This window comes from Perca flavescens, chromosome 10 (assembly GCF_004354835.1).
Source record: "Perca flavescens isolate YP-PL-M2 chromosome 10, PFLA_1.0, whole genome shotgun sequence".
NCBI classification, from domain to species: domain Eukaryota; kingdom Metazoa; phylum Chordata; class Actinopteri; order Perciformes; family Percidae; genus Perca; species Perca flavescens.
The window spans coordinates 24647964-24674929 of record NC_041340.1 but is presented as its reverse complement, the minus strand read 5'-3'; the positions used below and the strand labels follow the sequence as shown (position 1 = coordinate 24674929).

The 26966-nt window shown below is 43.8% G+C and overlaps 2 protein-coding genes across 3 annotated transcripts in view; both read right to left on the bottom strand.

Moving 5' to 3' along the window:
- Nucleotides 1-8363: 8363 nt before the first annotated feature.
- gpr151 (G protein-coupled receptor 151) lies at nt 8364-9707 on the bottom strand. The gene has a single exon (XM_028588816.1). The coding sequence runs from the start codon at nt 9705-9707 to the stop codon at nt 8388-8390; it is 1320 nt and encodes a 439-aa protein (XP_028444617.1). The 3' UTR covers nt 8364-8387.
- Nucleotides 9708-12307: 2600 nt separating this feature from the next.
- The window catches only part of ppp2r2ba (protein phosphatase 2, regulatory subunit B, beta a), a 48124-nt gene continuing 33465 nt past the window's right edge, over nt 12308-26966 (bottom strand). For both annotated transcript variants that reach the window (XM_028588941.1, XM_028588942.1), the window contains exons 2-10: nt 24712-24809; nt 23244-23409; nt 22191-22303; nt 19432-19609; nt 19065-19229; nt 14479-14648; nt 13433-13524; nt 13219-13342; nt 12308-12659 (exon numbers count right to left, since the gene is read on the bottom strand). In XM_028588941.1, coding sequence (XP_028444742.1) covers nt 12504-12659; nt 13219-13342; nt 13433-13524; nt 14479-14648; nt 19065-19229; nt 19432-19609; nt 22191-22303; nt 23244-23409; nt 24712-24809 — 1262 coding nt within the window. In that variant the 3' untranslated portion in view covers nt 12308-12503. The remainder of the gene's footprint in view (nt 12660-13218; nt 13343-13432; nt 13525-14478; nt 14649-19064; nt 19230-19431; nt 19610-22190; nt 22304-23243; nt 23410-24711; nt 24810-26966) is intronic.

Here is a 26966-nt window from a genome sequence, read left to right as displayed (position 1 = left end):
GTGGGCAGCTTCAGTTAATTTGTCTCATTCAGAGACCAGAGACCCAAACATAGAACTGAAAGATGCTAAAAACACTGACAGCTGAGGGGGAACTGCAGCCTTGGATGTTATTTGTCTGTGGGTTCATCGCTACAGGCAACACCTTGTATTTGTTATACCGATTTATGCCAAATTAAAATGGTTCACATCACATTCACATCACTTCCTTGATACACTTAAACATGTGCATTTGTTGTGTTGTTTGAGAAAGGCCTTTGATGTCAAAGCACATTCTTCTGCTTTTCAATTGATCGATTATACATCAATAGTGGATGTATAGGTTTTGACACCCCCTCTTAGCACTGCTGGAAATGCTGAAAGGTGCCTGCCCTTTAGATCTCCACATCCTTCGCTGAGATGAAAGCTCTCTGATTTATTCTCATCAAAAGACCAAGGCTAGACCCCATGAACCAACCTTCCTTCAACACAAAAACAGCCACACACACACACACACACACACAAATGTCCTGGTTGACTCTGCAGACTGATCTTCCACAGGACCAAAGGGAGGCAAAGGTAGCTGTCACTCAGAGGGAGATGTGGCATTGGCAGGCAAAGGTTTAAGCATGTGGCTTAATTGCAGCCAGTCTCTCCTGCTGAGCATAATTAGTATTAGCTAGCATGTCACTTCCTGTGGAGTGTCATTTATTAGAGATGATGATTGGCTGAGAGATAAAATGCAGGGGTGACACCCCCGCCTCCCCTTGCAGCGGGGGGGCGCAGCCAGGAGGGGATCTTACCTGCTGAAAGCTCCCCTGCCTTGTGCTATGACCTCATTAAGCCTGACTTGTTTTTCCACTTGTAACGTTGATTACGTCATTTCTTCCACTTTTATCCCAATGAGACCCTCCTCTCTGCTCTGATTTTGGGTGATTATGAGTAAATTCAGACAGCCAGTGTGATAAATGTGGACGTTGTCCTGTCCAAACAGATGTAACTAAACTAACAGGAGCGCGAGGGAAATGTCAGTCAGGCAGTCAAGGTCCGATCAGGCACAATAAGCGAAAACAGCTGGCATGGTGTATTCAAAATGTGCCGGTTAGATTTGTGTCCGACTTGATCCCGACTTGCTCTGATGCCATGCACGCGTGGGCAACGATAACCTCGCGAGATCGAGGCGGCCGCAGTTTTTAGAGCCAGGCGCCGCAGTTGCTCTCCACCGACTCCACCAAGACCCAGGGCATGATGGGAAACGCCTGGCTCTCAGCTGATCTAACAGCTGAGTGGTTCGCGACGGACTCAACAATGTGACGTTTTATATAAACTTTCTGTTGTTTTTGAATTGGAGAGATTTTGATAGATATTTGTCTGATTTGAAGGCTTATTCTGTTAACAGAACACAACACGTCCAAAACCATCCATGCTGTTTTGAGTGAGATACGGTTTCTGAATGTGTCCTGCCTTCAGTCTCCGGGTGAGCTGTTCAAAATCTGCACGGCTTTCTATGTTGAAACGAGGGGGCTAAACCATGCTAGCGGTTAGCACCCTCGTTCTCAATGGCAAAACACTGCTACAACACACACAAGTTCACCATAATCTACAAAAGAAATTGTATAGAACTACTAACATGTCCCTATTCTGCAGGTATTCCACGCAAAATTGGAAGTGTGCCCTCGTTAAGAAAAGTCTCCCGGCTAATCCTGCCTTGTACTGACGGAAGTTAGAGAAACAGCTAGCTAGCAATTGTGAGCCTTACCTAGCTACTGCACATGTGCGACAAGTAGCGACAACAAAGATGTTACAGTTGAGAGGTCTCACTCTGTAGCACAAACAGAGACCTGAACACACAGGGTGAAAAGAGGAGCTGCAGCAGTGTGCAGTACAACAAAAATATGGTGTTTTCTGATAATTAAACCATGTAAACCTATTCTGGTACAACCTCCAAATACAATTATGAACCTAAAAATGAGCATTATATGGCCACTTTAAAGGGGTGATAGAATGATTAGGCTATATAGGGTATTTCACACTGTTCCGGTCTCCTAATAGGGTATGTAATATTGGTTGTGCTGAAAATGGCCCAAGTGATTTTCTGTGGGCCACACTGTGAATATGGCCCTATTTTGAACTAGAGCTTTTCTTCCAAATACAGGAATGCTCATGAATATTTAGATGAGCTGCGTGCTGATTGGTTGAGCGACCCACATACGCATACATTGGAGTCCCATATCACACACACACACACAGGGCCTAATTTACTAACACTAGCGCAGTTTGCGCTGCGTCTGTTTATGCGAGTTCGGTAATAGCGCACGCTATGCTTCCACATTTTGCGTAGTATTTATCAACCCTGACACCCATAATAGGCATAAAGGTCTACGAGGAAACTCGACTGCAGCTGGTTTAGACCTGCTTTTAAGAGGCGGAGAATTTCCCCCGCAGAATAGAGACGCACTCTTACTGACAGTCTTTGTAAATACCACGGAATATATAATTAGGCGCACTTTGCGCTTATCCTCCCACCTTTTTGGGTGGAACTCCCACTTTCCCCACGACCCTCCAACGAACGCATATTGAAAGCGCAACTTGTCTATTCTCGCTCATGTGGCAGATAATCTGCGGTTTTACCCAAGTGCGCCCTGTTTATAAATAGCCCGCATCGGTTACGTCCGTCTTTGCGACCAATTGGCGCCTGGAAACAGGCGCAAACGGCTTGATAAATCTAGCCCACAGTGTCTGTTACATGCCCAGACATGCCTGGGCGTGAGCCGGCTGTAGCCAAGACAAAATGTTTCGACACTTTCATTATAACTAGTGTAGTTGTAACGTTATCATTGGGACATCCAAAAACCTCCACCAAAGAATCACAACTCACCTAATAGCTAGTAAGCGCGGGGAGCGGAGATGTAATGCAGTGTCCTCTGCCAGTGCCTCTGCAGCGCTGCGTTAGATCCATAACTCCCGCTCCATTGTCCGATATACTCGTTCTAAACACTTTTCTCTGGGCCAGTAAGCTATTCCGTTGTACAGTCTGGAACCCTGCATTTACGACCGTGGTTCATTTTCAATAACCTTGGAAAAACTTCCAAACTTTGTTCTTTCTAAAGTCCTACACAGCGCAGCTCGTGTGGGAGATCCTGACAGAGCTCCAGCTCAGTGGGTCTGTGAAGGGGGAGAGGCCGACAGAGAAGGCAGCAAACCTGTCCCGGCAGATTGTGGCGCTCGTGAAGTCTGATACTGTCCTACCAAATTTGCAATTAGCCATACATTTTCCCATATTTGAGCTTTACATTGTTGATTTTTCGCATAAAAAAGTCTCAGAAGTGAATTTAGTGGTAAAATAGCAGATGAACAATGTATACAATTTCAGAGATCTGCGTGACCTAGATTCAGAAGACTAGCTGACCTCAGGTCAGTGGTGTAGCCTATGTAAATGTTGGGGCGTGACAAAGACTGGAGACAAGACCCAAATGAGGAGGAGTTGAGAAGTTGACGTCAACTTTTAGCTTTGTTGAGATTCGCCCGTTTTCCGCGGCAGTTTCAAATTGTGAGATTTGCAGAGGAAAGAGGTGTCAATGGGATTTTGAGGTTCTATGTATGTCCTATTTACCCACCAAACTGTCATTTTTCAACTATGACGGGGTACCCCATTAACATCAGCAACAGATCGACCCTGTGGAGAATTTAAACAGGCTACTCTGTCATAATTAAAAAAAATTGAAGACTGTGTACAAGCTGATATATGGGTTTGAAAACATTTTAATGAATAGGAATTGGACCTGAGTGTTTCTGTGACTTCCTGTACAGACTGAAGGCTGCTTGAACGGCTGTAAACTGCCGCGGATTTTTGTCACCGCCCGCTGCAGCTGCTGCCTGCTCCCGTCAGCTTTAGAGGCGAGGCGCTGCTCATCTCAAACAAGCCTTTTTTGACTTGTAATTGTATAAAAAAAAGCTGGTGTTACTAATAACACTAACGATAGCTCTGTTCTTTCCAAGTGTTCCAGTGAGACTGACATGCTCAATCTCAGTTCCCTTGTGTGAGAGCTCCTCGCTCCTCGGCTGAACCGGAAGTTGTTCTGGCCCTCCTTCGTGAAGGCCGTCTCAAAGCTCTTATTCCTGCCCCGTGGAGCGAGCCTCGAGGAGGGATACACGAGAGCAGCCTTCCCAGAAGCCGTGCGGCTGAAAGCTGTTGCTAACTCCGCCCATATAGCCGACAAATTAACGTGACGCTTCAGAGGAAAGGATGTCTCATCCCTCTAAAAACACATTTCCTCGTTTCCTCTCTCCTCCGTGATTACTTTGCGTCCCACCCATGCTTCCTCGGTGGGACGGACTATGACGCGAGGAAGGGAAGCAAGTGGAGGAACCTGGGATGCACCCACAGTGAGCCAGCATGCACAATACCAGGACCCTGAAATCAAAGCAGCTAAATGGAATTCAGCCATCATTAGTTTTTTTTTTTTTACACCTGTGCTCTTCCTACTGTGACATCTTAAGATGTCTTCTGTAAAAAAAAAAAAAAGGTGAGCAAGGGAGAAATCAGTCAAGTGCTTGGTCACATTAATCAAAGTGCTTATATTACGCTTTTTGGCTTTTTCCCTTTTCTTTATTGTGTTATATATCTTTTGTGCATGTTATAGGTGTACAAAGTGAAAAAGCCCAAAGTCCACCCCAAAGAGAAAACACGGTTCACAAGCTGCTCCAAACAGCTCTATTGTAGTCCAGCCTTTACTTCCATGACAAACGTGCGTCACTTTGTAACACACTTTATAATGCTCGCCTAGCTGCTAGCGTAGCACGTCCTCATACTCTGCTTCTGACTGGCTAGTATTCCTTACCTAGCTACTGCGCATGTGCGACTCCCAACAAAGATGGAATAGAAGTAAGATGCCTCACTCTGTAGCTAAAACAGAGAGCTCAACACACAGGGGGGAAAGAGGAGCTGCAGCAATGTGCGGTATGACAAAAATATGGTGTTTTCTGAAAATTAAACCATGTTAACCTATTCTGATATAACCTCTAAATACAATTATGAACCTGAAAATGAGCACAGTATGAGCACTTTAAGCAAAACAAGTGAAAACCCCTGAGCAGCTGTACCATAGGCATTGTTGGAGACTTTTTGTAGATATGTTTTGTAAATAAATCACGTTGGTGACATTTATGCGTATCCAGTTTTGTGTTTGATCACAAGGGGAAGCATTGTCACCGGAAAGCATAAAGGTAATCAGCCACAGGTACACAGGTGTGTGGAAAAGGGGAAAGCATGTACTGTAGCTTTTCACCGTGTTAGTGCGCTTGTCACGATATTGTTTTATTAGTGTTTATCAGAAAACCAGAATGAAACCTACCGGAAAAGAAATGGACATATTGAAATAAACCTGTGCTACAGTGAGCATGCATTGTCATGAAATGAACGGGTCATCGCACTGAATGGTTTTTAAAGTATGGACATTTTCACAGAAGACATTTTTGACTTCTCGTAGTAGGAAAAGCATAGCTGACATTGATAACCTCAACGATGGCTCAATTCCATCAAGTGTCCCAGTAAGCTGTTTCAGTGAGTCAGCATGTACAATACCAGGGCCTCTCCTTAGTGGAATGCAGCCATCATTAATGGTTCTGAATACACCCGTGCGTCAAAGCTGTTCTCCCTTTGTCCCACCACATTGGCCTAATGTAGGTTGGATTAAAAGACTCTACAGGCATGTAGGAGCTTTAAAGGCATTTCATCTGTCTTACATATGGAATGGCCTGGATTGCACCAGTTGCTTACCAGTAATTAGGAGCTTTAGGCCTTTCTACTGAAATGGGATCAAACCACAACTGCAGATTCACCGGCTCATTTAAATGCCAGAGGTGTCAAACACTGCCGGCTGGAAATATTCGTTGCATAGTGTATTTAAAGATAGCATCATCAATGTTCACATCTACTATTGTTGTGTTATTGCTGGACAATAACCTTTCAGTCCCTCCAGGATTTTGCAGCCTTTTTTTGAGATTGTTGCGGCCCAAAATGCCAGATTTTTGCGGGAGCTTTTGTAAAAAATTGCAATAAAAGTTGCGATGTCTTTTGTATTTTTGTTGCAATGAAGTTGCGAGAGAGTTCTTTAAAAATAAAAAAGAAACTTGTTTTGGGGAGAATAAAATTATTCTGGGCTGAGTTTTCCTAATAACCTTCCCAAAAAGGCTCAGGATGCTGCAAATGTTGGTATAATATAAAAATGGCTGGTGGATTTAAGACAAAAAACTGTATTTATTGAATGAATCAAATTTGAACATATGTGTCAGTGGCTTGATGATCTTTACATTGTTAGTTAATTTCCTATTCTGGCCACACACACACACACACACACACACACACATTCATACGGTTTGATAAAGTACTTACTGGCCTTTAACTTATCATTGCACTTACAATAACAAGCGTAGCTGTCCTCAATTTAGGTCATCGTTAACGTCTCATCTCCGGTTTTTCCTGCATCCACCGTGTGTGTTTGTGTGTGTGTGTGTGTGTGCGCGTCAGTCGCGGGGGGGAACTGAGCAGCAGCCCCGCCCGCTGCAGAGAGCCGACAGGATTGAAACTTCAGCAGCTTTCAGCGACTTCATAGTGAAAAAACGTTACAGCGTACATTGATGTTAAAATGTATACAGGTTGGCAGGACGGTCTTAAATGTTTTGCACGGCCTTTCGCTGTACATTTCGTTGGTAAATGTGAGATGTTCGAGTCACACACGTCTCGTCTTCAAGGAAATGAATTTGGCGACGTGCGTGTGTTAAGTCAACCCGTTCTCCCTCCCGCTTGGTCAGTGGCTCTCAGAGTCGCGTACTGACGCAAAGTCTTGCACGTGGGACTGCTGGGATTGGTTGAAGTGCCGCGAAACTCCGGGTTATTGGTCAAATTGGCGGAAAAGTTGCGGTGATTGGTTGAATCTGCGTGAATTGTTGTGATCGCGACATCGCGAAATCCCGGAGGGACTGACCTTTTAATGGTTTCTCTATTTATACAGTGAAGGTTAAAATTCCATTCCAACAATGAGCCTTCAGTGTTAATGGCTGAGTCACCACCCCAGGGACTGCTGGTGCGTTATATAGTTAAGTGTTGCTCTGATTGAGATGCTTGCCTCTGGCAATAAAAGGTCAACATAAATGATTAATGTGAGGAAAATGTCATAAGGGAGGGTCGGCAGCAAAAAGAGCTGTAAGGTAGCTTGGGAATAACTCTTACATCCATAAATTTTCTTCTCTCTTTTTTTACTTTTACATATTATTCAAACCATATACATTTGACCCCATGTACAATTTGGAGTGTAGGTCTTTGATTAAAGTTAATAGTAAGCATTATTTACATGTGGCTTCAATGTTCAGCACAGCTGGGTTGCTGATGCATCAGACAGACAAATCGATCATACATCAGTTCACGCACAGTTTCCTCGGATGTGGATTATCCCATTTAATTGTGAGGTTTGGACTTATCATGCGTATTCATATCAATGAATAGAGGATTTGTTATGAGACTCCCACAGAGGTGAGTCCACGCTGACACGTTAAGAGTTCAGACGAAAGCTTTTTACCTCTAATTAGAACCCTTGGCAATTCTAATGGATGCCCTTATGAAAATATATTTAATGACCTGATGTCAGCAGGAGTCTATCCTCTGATGTCTGCTCCATCTCATTAAGACTTGTGTGTGTGTGTGTGTGTGCATGTGCGCGTGCACGTGTGTGTTTGTGTGAGAGATATAATCTTTGACACCACAAGACAATTTTATCACACACTGGCAACATTGCCTTTATTGTAAATACTGGTCAATCTGATGCACAATAATCTTTCACAAAAAGTGGACAGGAAACAGACATATGTCACATAAGTAGCTGCCTACATCAAGATCACTAATATCCAAAGGGTATAGACGAACAATGACTGCACACGAGTGTGGTCTTAATATTTACCTCCAACTAAGATGCCAAATTAAGATTTTTCCCAGAGGGTTTCTTGCAGCACTAATACTTATAATAATAACTTACGATGTTCTTTCACCACACGCTGAAAATATATATATAGATATACTGTGTACTATTGAATTTACATTGTCAACATTGCCAAAAGCTTTTAATTTTTTCACTTATTATAATGTGATGTGTTCTTCCACATTAAATAACAAAAACACAACAAATTGACAATATTATGTAATATTTATCTCATTTACAGCTGATACTGCTCTATTTATAGTCCAGTCTTGTATTGCATGCTGATGGCATGTCTTACCTTTGAATAATATCCTAACCACAGTTGACAGTTAACACAAATGATTAACGATGCAGCTCTGTGCAGTCCTTTAACGGAGGTGTGTTGATGAAGCTGCTGCTGTCTGAGGACTGTATTGAAGATCAGCTGGAACGTGGTTGTTATTTTTCCCCGTCTTTGCTCTGGTGCTCCCACGGCACTGGATCATTTTCGTCTGCGTTCGATCCACTCTCCCTCCCGTGCCAGAACTGCTCCACATCAAGCAAGACGATCCCATCTTTGAGGCTCAGCCTGTCTTCTTCTCTCTTTTCTCCTTGCCCCGGCTGGGGCTGAGCCTCACTGCTGGGACCCTGGCTGAAGCTTGGTCGAAGGCTCCTCTCCCCCCCCAGCTGGCCCGAAGTCTCTGGTCTGGGGCAAGGCGACTGGAGAGTTGTAGGGTTGTGAGGTCCCGGCTTTGGCTTTGGAGGAGGTTGCTTGCGCAGGGTGAGGCGCCTCCACAGCCCCCTGTAGCCCTCTCTGAACTCCTCGGAGAGGAAGAGGACGATGAGAGGGTTCACCAGGGACAGAGAGAAGGTGAGCAGCTGGGCAGAGAGGGTTAGAAGAGGGGGAAGAGAGGAAATGAGGGGCTGAGCTCCTTCGATTTCCTTCTCCGCGACGTGACGCTCCCAAACCCACACCACCCACTGTGGAAGCCAGAGAATAGTCATGGCCACAGTCAGGCTAAACAGCATCAAGGTGAGCTTCCTGGCTCTGATCTGGGTGCGCAGGTTCTGAGTTTTACTGGAGCGGCGCTGGCATTGGCTATACGCCCTACAGAAATACATCAGGGCGAAGCAGAGAGGTGCACAGTAGACCCCCAGGGGGTACGCTTTGACGTACACAGCCATGAAGTCCCGGGCTTCAGGAGGAACCATCAGCACACACACCAGCCCGCGGATTTCTCTCTTCAGTGTGGCAAACAGCCAGTGAGGGATGGTGACCGAGCAGGCGGAAAGCCAGATGAAGAGGAACACCACCAGCATGGAGCCCAGGTGGATGCTCACCTGCTTGGTGGGGTTGGACACGTAGCGGTAGCACGCTTTGGCCATGACAGCCACCGTGAAGCTCTTCGCTACCATGCAGGACTGGAGGAACCAGTCGGCCGTCTTGCAGACCAGCCAGCCCAGATTCCAGCTAGATTTGGAGTAGGACGCAGCCCTGAAAGGCACCGTGAACAGCAGCACGAGCACGTCGGCAAACATCAGGTTGAAGACGAGGGAGTTGATGAGGGACAGTTTGCCCCTATGAGCGTTGGAGAACAAGATAACCATCGCAGTGAGATTACAAGCCACCCCCAAGACACAGATGACTCCCAGAATAGCTGGCACCAAGACCCTCAGCTGCCCGGGGTCCAGGTGTTGGTACGAGCCGTGTTCATTGAACGACCACTTGTCTATGGAGCTGTTCACCACCGTCTCATTGTTCCCGCTCAATTTATCCATCTTTTCCAAAAAAAAAAAAAAAAAAAAAAAAAGGATGGTGAGCTGATATGAGAAGAAAAGATAGTGAAAGTCAAAAGCAGCCAGGAGAAGAAGGAAAATGGTTCTGGGTAGACGATTATCAATAATTGAAGAGCTGAAAGGAGTTTTTAATAGATCGATACTACCACTCAATAGCAATACTACCACTCTCTATCAAAACATCAGAGAAGGTACCCACAGACGATCAATAATCACAGTGGAGCTCCTGTCTGTCCCCGGGTTTATCCTGAGACACGGCGATGTCACTTCTGCCACTGGTTATATAGATGCTGTTTGATTGACAGCTGCTGTTGCCAGCTGACAGAATGTGCGTCGACCAACAGCCTCATTGGGCCAATTAGAAAAACTCTGCATAATGTGCACAGTAAAACACATGAATGTATGGATTTCTAATTTGTGTTTGTGAATAATTAATAAATTACAGTGTGGTTTTCTTAGCGTGAGTTAGAAGATACTAATGCTTAACTGCTGAATGTTTTTCTGCTTGTTATAGCAAAGGCATTTCAGAATTTGTTACTCGCAATACATAAAATATATCCTCTGAAGCATTCAACAGCAATCCAGATGGATTCTGTCATTTTTGTTTGTTGTGTGAGCCGCATAGATCAGCGATCTTCATTTGGAAGCTGGATTTCTGCTCGTACAATGGTAAATTAGTATAATTTGAATAAACATTAATAATTAAAAGTTTTTAAGAAAATTGTGACAATGGCTAGTAATTTGAAATAAACATCTAGCTTTGTCCAGTGGATGAAAATGATGTTTCCTCCCTTTTTTGCAACAGCCAGACTGTCATGTCTTGCTCTTTATCCACAAGAGGGCGCCCTTACACCACAAGCATCAATAAGTCAGAGGATTTACATACATTCAATTTCAAGTCAGCAGAATTAACAGGAGGTCCTTCAACAGGCTTTCAACTTGCACATCTTTATTCTTTTTTTTATTCAAAGAAAATCCAGTAAGCATAAAGACTGCATGGTAATTAATTGCATTTCAATACATTCTGAGCTATAAAAGTTTTTTTTTTTTTCAATTAGAAGTGTCACAAAGGAGGTTGTTTAGAATACATTAATGTTTAAAGGAATCACACGTAATAATTCCCTGATGTCACAGAGTTCATGTAGACCTTTGACTGCTTTTCTTAATGGTAGCTGGCTCTTAAAAACAAAAAATGAGGAGTTCTAAACTGATCGGAGAGGAGTGCTGAAACACAATAACCTGCTACTGTTCCACATTACCCATCTTCAACAAGAGGAGGAGCGTGGACAGACCCTGCAGCAATCTTAAGTCAAACTTGCAAAAATAGTTTACTTGCATAGTGCCTCAAAATGATCTGTAGATGTTCAAATATCTATAATGCAGGCTGTCCGTTTGCAAAAAAAGAAGAAGAGCTACGCTAGCATTATGTTACGCCGATAAATCTCAAGTTCAATAATTCAACCTGAAAAGTTCACGGTTCTACCATCTACAGATCATTTTTGGTACAATCCAAACAAGGTTAAACGTGGTGGAGTTTTTCTTCCAACCGGTAATTTAGCACGAAAAAAATTAAATAAATTGAATGTGGCTTTGTCGTGTCTCTTGCAAACTGATGACATCAGACTGACTGCAGTATGATAAGAGCAACAATTACTTTGTACACATCACAGCGTCCTCCCCTAAACTCCCAAGCATGTAGCCGGGGTGCTGTAATGTAATCATGACGACATCGCTTCAAGCACTTATTTTCCTCTTGAGAGCCTCGGTGGTGCTTTTTTGTTTTTTGTTTTTCTTTTTAGAGAAAGAGGAAAAACAAAACGAAAAAAAGAAACATTCCTAAGTTAACATTTCATTGAAACATTCACACTCCTGCCTTTGTACTCAGTCCCCACCCCACCCCCCCCACCCACTGCCACTCCCACTCCCACTACATCAAAACCCCCACATACCAAAAGAAGGCACCACAGCTTCTAAACAGACTCATTGACCGAGCGAAGGACTCAATAAAACGACAGCATTAAATAAAACCATTGACACAGCCCGCTGGGGCTTCATTCACATTACAGACTACAGCGGTCTCACCAGGGAGACACAGAATTGGTACAAGAAAGACTGACCACGTGGAGTCACAGGCGGAGAAAACTCTCACTTCCTGGGGTCAGACATTAACAGTCTCTTCCTCTTTTGTAGGAATACCGCGGCTGGTTGCACTGGTCGGTAAACGTCGCCTCAGTTCCAGGGCCGCAGGGTCGATCGCATGCGCTGTAGCATGAGCGGATTGAAAGAGAGGGGGCACTGTTGCTACATGACAATGAGTCACCGTCATGTAAGCTGTGGTTTCTTGTCTGTGTGCTCTATTTTATGTTCAGCCAACCCACGTCCAGCCCCTTTCTCCAGGGTCCCGAGGGCTGCTACATCACAGTATTCCTGCAGCAATCCTCTTGTCGCACAGGATTCAACTTCTCCAGGTGTCCGCGTGGCTAAATAAATTAAATTAGAAGTCAAATTGAAGAATGAAAGTCCATTCTTGATTTCGAGGAGCCTCCCACCCCCTCCCCCCCCCATGCTGTATCCAGATTGTATCAATTTCCAGAATTCATACTGTCCGTTATTCAGTCACTGGATACTCATCTCTGCGCTTCCTCAGCAGAGCGGCAAAATTCGAGACTGGCAGCAACAAGACCTAGGGAGAGGAGGAGAAGAACGTAGATAAGGGCTCCGTCTTCTCTCTTTCTCCAACCCGAGCTCTCCCTGCAGACCCCTCAGGGGTCAGCAGCTTTAGTTGACTTTGTCTTGGAAGATGTAGAGGTTGTTGGTGGCCGCTACAGCGATGATGTTCTCATGCGGGTGCCACGTAGTGTGTAGGATCTTCTTGCTGAAGTCAAGGCTGTCTACACTGATCTCATCCTTACGTCGCTTCCCACCTACACACACCTGGAGGACAACAGTAGGGACAGGAAGGCGTTTAGATGTGAGTGTGGACATTTCTTAAAGCACACATTGACACATTTCAGTGATGTTACAGGAGTATTCATTTATTTTGTTGCCCACTTGGGGGCACTAGAACAAGCTGTGAAACACAACAATATCACCTCATGAAGTAGATAGTGGCACATATGTTGCAAACAGCCGATTTACTCATCCAGGAAACACAGAACAACATTAACATTCATTTGGAGTCGTGTTACTGGCCACCCGACAATTCTCTTCTTTTAACTCTTATTTTTATCTATGTCCCCTGAGGGAAATATGTGTCTCTTTAGCTGCTGAATGCTCCTTTGTGTTCACAAGCTAGTTGCTAATGCAGGTTCATTTGATATGCAATTTCCGGATAATATAATTATATGCTAGCTTATATATGAAGATTCCCAGTCATCAGGATTATCTATAAAATTACGAATTTGAAATCAAGTGAAGGCTCTGGAAATATAACCCAAATCCAACTGCCTTAAACATAGGACTTCCAGATATCAGGTAACCTGTATTCATGTACCTTGCGAGGCTTAAGAATGGCTCTGGGTTTGCTGTTCTCCCTGGACGCCTCCAGTGTGACGTCACGTTTAGTGTTCCGGTCAAACATTCGGAAAAAGTTGTTGTAGGAGCCGGTCATTATTACGCTGAGGAGGAGCAGAGGAGAGTGGAGGGTTATTGAGAAGGATGGATAGATGGATGGATGGGTGGATGGATGGATAAGAAATACATCTTACCTGTCTGATCCATTCCAGACACACTCAAACTTGTCAAAGATGCAGTCATTCTCATACAGAGAGCAAAGTTTGCCACGTAAATAGTCATGAACCTGAAAAACAAAAGAAAAAAAATGAATGTCTGAAGTAGTTGGTGGTTTACGATAGGGCTGGGCAATATACCGATATTATATCGATATCGTGATATGAGACTAGATATCGTCTTAGATTTTGGATATCGTAATATCATAATATATATGACATGATAAGTGTTGTCTTTTCCTGGTTTTAAAAGTTGCATCACAGTAAAGTGATGTACTTTTCTGAACTTACCAGCCTGTTCTAGCTGTTCTATTATTTGCCTTTTCCCAACTTAGGCATTATGTCCACATTACTGATGATTATGTATCTAAAATCTAAGTGTGGAGATAATTTGTTAAAGCACCAATTTTCAACCCTAGAATATCGCCACAATATCGATATCGAGGTATTTGGTCAAGAATATCGTGATATCTGATTTACTCCATATCGCCCAGCCCTAGTTTACGATCCCACTTTTCCAGCATCTAAAGTTCGTCACACTGTCTATCAGTGAGCCACCTTAAGATGCACTGCCATATGCTCTAGTTTCAATAATCCCTTCAAACCTGGTGAACCGCTAAGATGCTAGGTAGCAGGTGGAAGCAGAGCTGGAATTGGACAGAGAATCCCTTGAGCCCAGCCTATAGCCTTATCAATCATGACCTGCCCTAAGATGGCTTCCCCTGATCAGACAGTGTGGATCTGACCCCGGTGACCACACAGTGGGAGGTTTTGCCCTTCAGGTTGCATCAGCACCGCCACTATCTGTCTTTTTACGGACAGTCGGCTCAATAAGCTCTCCTGGGGTAATTGTGGTGAGATGACACGGTTACAGATTGGCAGGGCGACAGTGAAACAGGATTATGTTGAGTGATTAGTCTGAAATCAATAAGTTTTGATTTGATTTTGGCTTAACCGTTATTTAGGAGTTTCTTTGGCGCCTTCAAACTGTCCAACAGGCGCATCAAAGCAAGACGAAAGCTCACCTGGTATGTCTCTAGTGGTTTGTTCTCCATTTGAAGGTCCCACACCTTGACAGTGAGGTAGTCCCGTGTCATCAGGTAGCGCCCGTTGTGGCTGAACTTCACGTCCGAGATGGATGAGATGATTTCAGAGAAAAAGGAGCGAGTGGAGGGATCCTCTGGCTCCTCAAAGTCTACCAGAGGAAAAAAACAAAAAGCAGTTATCTCTTCTGACAGAGAAAACACATTTTACACCGTAGGAGGTCGCTGCTTAAAAGACTTGTTTTTTATTTATTTATTTTTTAAAGAAAAGTCTTTTAATCATTCACAGCGAGAGAGAAAAACAGTAGATTTTGTTTGGGGGTGGTGGGGGCCGTCATTATCGAACAATGACAGCCACAACAATGCCTGGATGCAGGGTTTGCTTCAGCAGCAGCTGCATCTCTTCACGGTCTTATTTCTCAGTGTGTTTAGGGAGAGTCATGGGTCAGCATGCTGGGTAAATATTGGTTATGATTCATATTGATTCTGGCAGCTGCTGATCTGTGTGCAGGCCAGCACACTGGGGATAAGAGCCAGGCATACCATCGTTAGCTGTCAAGTTATTGTTCCTCCTCCTCTTTTCCTCCCCTCTCTCCCTTCCATCGCTCCAAAAAATGCCCCCACCATTCTCCCCCTCCCTTCCCCTCCTCCTCAGCTGAGGCCTGGAGAATAGCTCTGTGATGTGTCAATGGGGAGTCTAACAAGGGATGCGGCGTGAGAGATGGAAAAATGGGGGGATGAGGAAGGGATAAGAAAAACAAATCAATGTCAAAGTGCTGGGCCCATTTGGGCTCTGCTGGATTTGTGTGTGTGTGTGTGTGTCAGTGAATGAGTGTTTGTGTATAAGTGGGTGTGTGCAATATGTGCATGTATATATGCATGTGTGTGTGTCCCTGCCCTCCCTCCCGCCCCACTTCAGAGGTGTATAATAGGGTCCCTGGGGAGTTGGCATGGGGGCTGTTTGGTCCCTCTCTCTCTGTCCTGGGGCTTAGCGCTTTGGCAATCCTTCCCTATCCCGCCATCCCTCCATCCTCAATCTAACGCTGGCTGATACCAGCAGCCTCCTAGATTTACAGGTACACGAAGGAATATGGTATGATTGTTAGCCTTTTTTTTTTTTTTTTTAGATTATTTTTTGGCCATTTTTAGGCCTTTATTGACAGGACAGCTGAAGAAATGAAAGGAAGGGAGAGAGAGAGAGAGGGGGAATGACATGCAGCAAAGGGTCGCAGGTCGGAGTGGAACCGGAGCCTGCTGCATCGAGGAGTAAACCTCTATATATGGGCGCCCGCTCTGCCAACTGAGCTATCCGGGCACCCGATTGTTTGTCTTTTTATGTAGAAGGTTGAGGAAGTGTGTGTGTGTGTGTGTGTGTGTGTGTGTGTGTGTGTGTGTGTGTGTGTGTGTGTGTGTGTGTGTGTGTGTGTGTGGGTGTGGGTGTGGGTGTGGGTGTGTGTGTGAAGGAGGAGCTGTGTGTGTATGCGTGGGAGGGAGGGCATTATACATCGCTATGAGCCATACACCGCTCATGCAGTGAGATAGTAGGTCAGTATCAACAGACCTGTCCCGAGGCTAACGAGAACACCTGCCTGCTGTGTGTGTGTGTGTGAGTGTGAGTGTTTGTATGTGTGTGCACTGCAAGCACCTGTCAAGTAATGGCACGTTCGTTCAATATCATACAGCTGTGAATACCACAACTTTGAATTTACACCTAAATCCAAACATTTTAAATGACTTGTATTGTCCTCCAATAAATGATCATGTGTAATTCAACAGGCCTTGTTAAGCGAATGGTCCGGGGAACGCATCAATATGTCTGAGGAAATGACTGACATTATCGAACAACAAGGTGTGTCCATGAGGGACTAATGCGATTGCTCTTAAGCCATTGATTTTGCAGCGAAAATGTCAATGTATTCATTATTCATTCAACCAAAGCGAATGCATGTGATTGTTAGGCTTTAGAGAAGGCTGTTTATCGTTTGAAACACACAGCGAGTATTATTGATGAGTTATCAATCCTGGCAGATTGAGCAGGGGGAAGACTGCATGTCACAGCCACACAAAGGTGGAGCTGAAGCAGAAACCTTCAGTGTGAATTTGCAACCATGGTGCTACCATGTTGTATGTATACTTGTCCTCCTGTTCTCCCAGTTCCACCATTTGGATGCTGTCATGTATTTAAGAATTTAGATGAACCTGCAGCACTCTTCTATTTCCGCCCTCGCATTTTTTTTGAAGCTTTGGAGCATACTGATAATGCTACTAGGGCTGGGCGATATGGTTGAAAACTGTATCACGATATAAGTTTTTCATATCGGTCGATATCGATAATTATTGATATTTTTTATGACCTATTTAAAATAAGGACCAGGAGAAAAATATATTAAATTTAAACATTTTTATTTTGAACTTAACCCTGCTCTGATTATAATCCCCTCAGTTATAAAAGCAGAAATGTCAACACAACCATGGAAAACACTCAAATAATTAAAATGTAAACGGGTCTAAAATCACAATGAACACTTAACAATTATCTCTTAACATTAAGATGCAAAATTAAAGAATAAGTAAGAAATGCTTAATAAAGTGTCATAAAATAGTGCAAAGTGTTAGCTAAATATAAGAAACCTGAGAAGGAACTATTTTCTGCAGGTTTAGTGCTAGGTTGGTAACCTGGCTTCTGGACAGTGCTCAGCATGTCTGCCTTCGTTATTTCTTTGTAGCGTTTAGTAAGGCGCTGATGCAGAGTACCTCTCCATGGCGGTCTGCTGCTTGTGCCGTGTTGCAGCTGCAGATGTTGTTGGACGTTGATGGCGAATACGGCTGTGCTAAAAAGACGACATTCCGACTAAGCTGTTTACATGGCTAATGGAAGTGAGTATTCCACTAACATTCCCGTTTACATGTAGCCGTGCAAAACAGCGTCCCTCTTACATTCCTTAAACCAGCTTCTTGAAAAGGTCAGCGTAGCCATGTTTGCGCATATCCAAAAACCTGTTCTCCTTCTTATCGGGTCTCCAGCCTTGCAAACTGTTGGCTGGTTGGTTTGTGAAACCATAGCAACACACAGAGCTGACCAGGAAGCCTGATTGAGACGCATATTCCGAATGTGCTGTATACATGTCCAAAGAATGCCTCTAACCTTTATATATAAAAATCGGCATAAAAAAAAAAAAGAATGCCTTTAAAACCCGAATAATACCGAAATATCCAACATTTCTTAATCGGAAAATGCTATATTCGGAAAAAAGGCCTTATTCGGAATATCCAACCGGAATATGCTATTTACATGACCTGGATCAAATTCGGAATATTGTCATATTCGGAATAATAGAGGAACATTGGTGTGCATCATGTAAACGTACTGACTGAGGACACTGTGGTCATGTTGTTTCTGGGAATTTGGGGGTTTTGATGGGAAAAAGATCTTGGATTCTACAATAAAACTCAAACTACACACAGTGGGTGTTTCAAAACTGGCTCTAATGTCTTTCAAGACTAATATTTAAATTGGACTGTCTGAGAGTAAATAATCAGTTAAACTAAATAAAGGGATTCCTTGTTTCATTTCAATTCTATTCAATGCAACTATTTATCTCAGCAAGGGCAATTTAATGCAGTAGCTTGCTATGGAGGTGCTTGGTAGAATAGGAGCATACAAATTACAGAATATAAAACAGTAAATTAATAAAGAGAGAATTATCCAGCTTGAGTTTTACAGCATTTTTGGTGACGAGTCATAATATAGTGGTGGGGTTTTGCAAGAGGAATTTGACCCATGACTTTACATTAGAGATAGTAAAAGAATGGACACAGCAACGCCGTAGACTTCCACTGAGACCACTGAAGGATATTAGAAGCACTGTTCCGGTGAGCGCTGAGCGTCACTGCGCAGCCTCCAACTGAGCTTGACGACGTAGATGTGACGTGGGCAACCTGTCTGAAAGTTGTAAGTCTTCTGGTAGCTGTGCCAAGAGAAATCTCAATCATTCCCAATCTTGCAGAGACGGAGAGCGTAGGTATATGTTAGGAGATAACATAGGCACAGGCTAATTATTGCTAACTAAAATGCTAGTTAACATTAGTAATTAAACTTAAACCGCTAATGTAAGTCGAAACTGCCTGCGAGCTTCTCCTGACTATACGGTAATTTCTCTACTGTGCGACACACAGTTGCCTGGCTATGACACAATCGTTAGCCTATTTTTACAAAAACATCTGCTACAGGGCCATAACGTGAGGTACAAGGTAATGGAGTCTTTTATACAGTGTTGTGTTTCTTTAGAAATAAACAATGGACAAATAGAGTCTTTAAACGCTTCAGATGTAAAGTTATTCGCTGTCAAAGTGGCGCCAAAATGAATGGGAGTCAATGGAATGATAACAGCAGGTGATGGCTTGTTAGCCTAAGAGTCTCCCCATAGGAGGTACGCTTTCTGGATGTTCGCTTACCCCCTTGGACTTTAGTCCTGCTACTACTGATAAACCAATAAACCCAATGAAGCACCATAGAATAAAAATAACAGTTAACTGTTGGCTCTTTCCAGCACTCTATTTGTACTCACATTTGCAGTGTTTGTCGCAGAGCGCAGCCTCTCTCATATCACAGAGGCGTATTGAGCCTTTGCTGCTGCTGTAGGCAAAGGTGTGACACTGCTGGGGATGGAACTCTGCTGAAGTGATCACCTCCGTCAGCTCCTCCATGTTGGCTGGCTTGATGTCCACAATGTCTGAGGGACAGGCGCTAAGGAACGACCCCAACTTTTAGGCAGCTATACTGTAACAGTGTGAAGGCCAAGGCCCTCAATTTTAGCTCTGAAAAAAGTGTCACGTTTTCTTGACAAACAGATTCCAATAACGTGGTACTTTTCACCCCCTTTTTCCCCCACATCCTTTAGTTCCTAAACATAGAAGACCCGAGTGAGAGGATACTGAAGCTGCGATCGGTGATCTCCAGGTTCCACAGGTTCACCCTGAGGTCGTCGGTTGAGATGTACGTCTGAAGGTCCGAGTTGACAGAGATGGAGTTGATGTGGTAGGTGTGGGCATTGCTGAATACACGCCTGGATGTAGCCTCAACCATCAAGTCCATGGGCTGCAGCACCGGCACCTATTGGTGAAAACAGGTCAGTTAGGAGGGGTAAAATGACATGTAGAGAAACAGAAAATATGCAGGAAACCCATCTTGAAAGCTTTTGATGCTGGTTTCCTCGAGGCCTTCTTAGATATTTATCTGTGTATGTGTGATGTACATGCTTGCACATCTACATTGCTTGTGTGCGTGAAGTGTGTGTGTGTGTGTGTGTGTGTGTGTGTGTGTGTGACTCCAGGGATTCATATGACATTTACAAATCTTAATGAAACAGAGACAGTGACTGAGGGGCTGTTTGATGAGCTGGTTCAATCAGACTGTGAATATCTGTTTGCTACACGGCTGCTCAGAGATCATGCCTGCACCCCCAATCTTTCTCTCATGTAAGTGCTGAAGAAGTCACACCTCTCGTTCTCTTCTTTGTGTGTAGAAAAAGTAAGAAAAGAGAGAAAACCAAGGCGGAGGTGGAAAGAGAGATGGCCCGAGGGCATCGCTAGGCCCTGCTGAGGAATGATAACTGAACTCTCCAGCAGAATTAAGACAAGCTCTCTCTCTCTCACACACACACACACACACACACACACACACAAACACAGTGCTTCTCGGGCTTCAAAGAAGCCCTGCACCAGTATGCATGCAGCCCCCCGTTGGCCAGATAAAACCCAGACAAAGAGAGAAGGGAGGGGAGCGAGAGAGGAGAACAAATCGACTGCTTCTTCCCTTTTTTCTCGTCCGTCGCTGGCACTGACAGAGAGACATGGCAGCCCAGCAGGCTGCTGTATCTCCATGGGTGTCACTTCATTTCCATGTCTTTCACTGGCCGTCCAAAACGCCACGGACCGTATTAACCCATAACCCCCAACACTGACAGTTACACTGTTTAGCTTGCTCCTGCACCTTTTGAAATGACCTAATAGATTAATTCCCTCATAGTATGTAAAACAGAAGATTTTAAATTGAGATATGTCTGCTTTAAAAAGTAACAACTACTCTGTGATTCATTTACTATACTTTACATGATACAAAAAAGAAATTATTTTTTTCTTGAGCTAAATTTTGGAATTATTTTTTTCAAGCTCTTCCCTTTCCTCATCGCTCCCCCCCACCCCCCATGCCGCAGATTTCACAGCCTCTAAACAGGATTGCCACAGCCCCGGCCTGTGCTCCAGGTTGCTATGATCCCCTGGCCAGCCAGACAAAGAGGGACAGACACGCTGAACACAGTACTAATCTACTATGGCAGACACACACACATATACACGCACCCACGCACGCACGCACACATGCACGCACGCACACACTCTGTCCTATGTGCCTGCCTGCTTTGTGTGAAAATTAAAGAGGTAGTGGAGTGATAAGAATGAGAGAGAGAGAGAGGGGGAGAGGAGGGGGGATGGACATAGAGGATGATCCCTGCATGGTCTTCACCTCAGTGCACATATCGATCACTCATTCTCACTTTCTTAAGTGTAAGTTCAAAATTGTCCAACGAGTGTGTATTTTCTGGAGTGTCGTTTATCTGGTCAGTATTGAAAGTGAACATGTCATATGGGGAACACTGTGTCTTGACTTGAACTTTAACAGATACAGTGCAGGCATACATACAGCATGCATTGCTAAGACGTTTATGTAGGATTAAAGGCTATCATAGCATAACGGCTGAATGCTAAATTTCGATTTAATCAGCTTATCTGAGCTTTACTATTTCAGACTTCAGACTACTCAATGTGCAAACTGAGGATAGACCTTTGTCAAACATTTAGACAGCACCGTCACAGTAAGAAAAGCACAGATGTTAATTATAAAATTAATGATGGCTGGATTCCATTTCGCTTATGCTGTGCATGCCGGTTTACTGTCACTCTGTCATTGGTTAACTGGGACAGAGCCATTGTTAAAAAAGTAACACCTGTGCTTTTTGCTGCTATGACGAGACAAAATGTCTGCTGTAAAAAAATCTATTATCAAAATGCCTAAGAAAGACCGGTCCATTCAAAACGTTGGCCCCTTTGGCCTTCCAATTCACATGATTATCATTTTCCTGAACCTTTACATTTTGGAATATGTGCTTTCTGAGATGAGAAGATTGATACCACAATCATATCTGTAAATTCAATAATCTACAGCAGTCGTTAGCTTAGTTTAGCATAAAGTTTGGAAAAAAGGGGAAACAGCCAGTGGGCCTGTTTTCAAAGGTAACAAAATTGCAAAAAAAAAACAAATTAATTAGAACATCACATCCAGTTTGAAAACAAAGTTTATTCATAAATTTTAGTGGTTCTGGTAGGCAGAATTTCTTACCTGTAGTGGGGGAAAGCTAGCTGTTTCCTTGTTTTCAATCATTATGCTAAAGCCATGCTAACTGGCCTAGTTGGGCTAGTTGGCTCTAGCTTCAAACTTGAAATGTTTTTTTTTCCTTTCAAGAAATAATCTGGACTTTTCTATAATTGTCCGTGTATTCAAATTATAACCTGGTATTTGCCCCTGAGCCAAACTGAAATGTTGACACAACAGCAAGACAAAATGAAGCCGTTTACATGACTCCATGCGCCATTTTGTGTGCCGTTGGAAGCGATAGTTTTGTGTGACCCCCCCTTACCCGTAGCGAGGTGATGGTCGACGGGTCTCTGATCCGTCCGTCGTCATCCTTCAGGTTGTAGCCCTCTGGACGCTTGTCTCTCTCGCTGATTTTCCACAGCTTCACCGTCTTGTCTGAAATGGATACATCACACACACATACACACAAACACAGAATACAGTTAGATCATGGCTCACTACAGTGAATCTCAGATACAAGATGGATGCGGGGGGTTGGGCGGCCGATCTGGCATGTAGCTGGGCAGGAGCCAGCGGGAATGATGAATTGCGGATCCTGTGTACGTTTTGATGTCACTGATATCAATCTACATGTTGACTACATTTCCCGGCTGCAGTATACGCTCCCCCTGAAAAAGCCATCTGGGCACTTTTCAATTCGTCATCACACAAACACCAGTTACTATCTCGTCTTCTCTGCCTAGTGAGGTGGATGGCGGCAGCAGTCAGGTTGTTGCATTTCTTTTTCCCTTTTAATTTCCGCTGAGAATATTGGTGTCAGAGCAGCGAGGCCATCGCCACAGGACTCGCCACCATCTGCTCCAGCCACCGCTAGCACTTCTGTAGCAGCCATGCATGAAGCCAGCAATCTGCAAGACGTCTCTCTGCTGATGTGTGTGTGTCTGTTTGAGCTAGCGTGCATGTATGGTGTGTGTTGGCACATGCTTTGGTGTGTGTGTGTGTGTGTGTGTGTGTGTGTGTGTGTGTGTGTGTGTGCGCGCGCTGTGGCAGCCGTGCATGAAGTTTTCAATCTGAAACGCGTCTGCTGGTGGCTCTTGCTCAGCCAAGCGAAACACAAATACATTCACGCTGTCAAAGACAGTCAAAGAAATTTTCATGTGATATTAATAATGTTTCCTCTTCCATCAGCTGTGTATCTGACCATTCTGCAATGGGAGGCATGAATCGTGCCTTTACTTGACACTGTTATTAAGTAACAACAACACTCTGCCCACATTCAGACACACTCTCATGACAGATGAATGGTTCCGTGGACCATTTTTCCACTCGCGTCGCTCCTACGGTACCCAGGGCCGCCCTTAGCTAACTGACTTACCGTTGGTGGAGAGCAGGAAGTAGGCGGCGTTCTGCTGAGGAAGCCATTTGATCTTGTTGATCTTCTCCTCAATCTCCAAACTCTTCAGGTAGTCAAACTCCGGCTCATGGCTCTGGAATGTGCTGTAAACATTGTACTCCCCCCGACGTTGGGGCTGGCTCTTACTCTGCAAGAAGAGAAACACAGTGAGAGTTTGGCCTGTTTGCTGATAACTCTAGAAGATTCAATAGCGGTTCCCACAAGTTTGTTCTTCCCCTTAAGTAGAAGTGAGATAAGATATTTTAGCCATGCTAGCGGCGGGACTCTGATCCCATGACTTTTCATCTCGAGCCCTCATCAGATGTGTCCATAGGTCTGTAACAATTCCAAATTTTGCTGTAGAATTAATTGTCTCAGAAATGATTGCGATTAACAATGTCATTTTTATCTTTCATTTGAAAATATTTATTCATTTATTACTTTTGAATGAATCCCAGGCTACATATTTTGGTTAAATCACTGTCATGTGACCCAGATAATGTAGTAACACAGGTACACAGCCTATGAAGTAAACCACGCCGTTGTATTTCTTTCTTAAATGAACATAAAATTGACAATAGTTCCGTATAATATATTTTTCCGGACCTTAGCTTATGTTAGCAAGTTATTGCGGTTAAACAAAAAAGAAATGCAATTACAGTATGTAAATAAATTGCTAATAGACAATTAAGTAGTATTTGTTACAGGCCTATGTGTCCAATACTTTGGTTTATGACCACATACCTGCACAACTAATGACATTCTCCTCAGCCTCAGTTTAACTTTGTGTTTAGTCCTAATGAGCAAATATTAGCATGCCAAACTAAGATGGTGATCATGGTAAATACTGTACTCGCTAAACAACAAACAGCTAATTAGCATGCTGATGTTAGCATTTAGCTTTAGTTGTGCTATAAGCTCACAGAGCCGCCCGCTAGCAAGGCTGAAGATTCTTTGTCTTGTTTTTGACACTGGTCAACACCATTACACACACACATATGTATACATATAAATATTATCTGCTTGTTCTAGCACTCCATAGCAGCTACAGTTTATGGTACATTTTTATTCATTTTTATGGCTGCCCCATTACATGAAATGTTAAATTCTAGATGTGCAGTGCACCATTTGCACATATTCCCCTGTGATTTAGCATTAAAGAAACCTTGGCCAATTTAACTGGAATTCAGAATACATTTTGGTGGTCTTAAACAATGCTTCTCCATTGAACATGTTTATAATGATGGCCCCGCCAAAGCTACTGCTAGATTTTTGTTTGTGGTTTCAAGATATTTTACTGCTGTATATCCAGCGAGAAACCATTTTCAAATAAACCTTTTTACTACCTAGTTATCTAAAAGCAAACAATCCCACTGTAATGTTCCAAGGCTGTCAAATTCTCTCAGCAGAAGGGGAGCATAATTAGTGTTGCATTGTTGGCATTTCCTACCTCCTGCTCCCTTTGGAAGACAACCACTCTGCCTCCTTTATCCCCGGTGGCCAACAGCTCCCCCGATGAGTTAAACTCAACCGTTGAGATAATGTCAGCTGCAACACAGGAAGCAGAACAGAGAAAGGGGGGGGGGGGGGGAGAAAATGTCAGTGTGGACGTGCACGTAGCTGTCAAGGTATCAGTCAGACAGAAAGAAAGACCTTTCATAAGATCTGGTAGAGTGACTTCTTGGAGGGGAAAAAAAAATGTCAGGGGATGGGAAGGGGAATCTCGTGACAAACCCACATAGGACTCTCCGGCACAGATTCCCTAGTTTGGTGAAATATGGGTTAGGAGAAGCCACTGAATGAGTCACTGCATGATATCCACTAATTCAGCCCCTTGTCTGGCTGAAGTGAGCCAATCTGTCATTTAATTGCACTCTGGCTTTTTAAAGGATGCCGCCGCCACACTAATAATGCCATTCACCTCTCTCCTCCTGGCTGCAAGACCCCGTGCTGCTCAGTGACTCTCCTGCTCTTTCATTTCAAAACACAATACTAACCCTTTAAAGCATTCACTTTTGCAGCTGATATAATGCGTGTGTACTACTATCAAAACTATGCAGTACATCAATGGGATAACCAAAAAATACTGCATAAGAGCAATAAGATATATTTGCTCCATTTATACTTCATCGCCAACATTTTTCAGTGTCTCTGCATAGCTCCAGTTTCACCAAAAGTAAATAACAGACACCTACCCTTAAGGTAGCTTTTCCTCCCCTTCTCATAGACATACATCTGCCTGGATTTAGGAGAGGCTAATGGTGACTGTAATTATTATACAGCCAGGGGCTAAAAAGGCATAACATACTGTCTGTTACTCACACACACGCCACACACACACACACACACACACACACACACACACACACACACACACACACACACACACCACAGCCGAGGCTAGCCCTCTTGTTTAACAGTGACAATAATATTAGACAGAGAGAGAAAGAAAGAGAAAGCTTGTTGTTTTGTATCCCCCACGCCCTCTGTGGACCTGCTACTGGCGGAGCGCTGAACAGGAGAGGGCAATGTTGCTATGGAGACCGTTTCCCTCTCTAGCGGCAGTCAGAGGGGTGTATATGTGTGCCAATAGCTCTCAGACTTAGTTGCTGATGCTAGCTGTAATTTAGCAGACAGAGAGAGTGCTGCAATAGAGCGAAAACCTGCTACTGCATCTGGCGGAGAGTGTGTGTGCAGTTCAATGCAGCACACAACTTCAGACAATGGAGTCCCTGTAGACGGGCTCATCCCTTCACGTAAAGCTGCTGTGCATGGTGGGAATGACTAAGCGTCTTGTCATTGAATGTATGTGCGTAGGAGTGTGTGTGTGTGTGTGTGTGTGTGTGTGTGTTTGTGTGTGTGCGTATGTGTGTGTCCTTCCCTTGTTTTATTTAATTGTTGACGAGAAACATTCAGCGATGACACCAGAGAGATTCTAATGGCCATGCGTTAATAATGGCATTAGGGTGGGGGGCCCATTCCTAATCATATTTGAATCTAGAAACTAATTAATGTTCTACAGACAAGAAACACCCTGACCTAATTGCAGACTGGGAGTACCCCACTGACACACCATATCATTGGCGCATACACCCTCGCAAGTGCAAAAAAAAAAAAAAAAAGTTATTTCCCTTTTTTTATCTGCATGGACAGAACCCCCAGCACACACACACACACACACACACACACACACACACACACACACACACAATGGTGTCTTCCCCAACACCATCAGGCCAAAGCCAATGGTGTGAATCGAATGGAATCGGCTTAGCAGTCAGCATTTTTGAGCTTTTCTCTCTCTCTCTTTCTCTCTCTCATTTTGTCCTCCATACTTTTTCTGTCTCCCCCTCTCTCCTCTCTTCTCATCATCAACCCATTAAGTCACTGAGGAGACACAGTAATTGATGGGTGCCATTTAATGAGTTTACACACGGATACATCCTTCAATCATCTCGAAAAAATGGAAAATCAGGGCGAGCCAGTGAAGCTGAAACTCTGGGTAACGTGATGGAATGCTTCCCTAAATGAGTTTTTCCATCATGCAAATGTATTTGAACCAGACAATGTGATCCATTCAACCGAAGCCACTTATAAAATTGTGTCCGAATGGCAACAACCAGTGTTTTCAGATAAACTTTCATTATAGGGAACGAACGGATTAGCAGCGGAGTCGCAGGTGGCCGGGCTGTGTGTGATGAATGT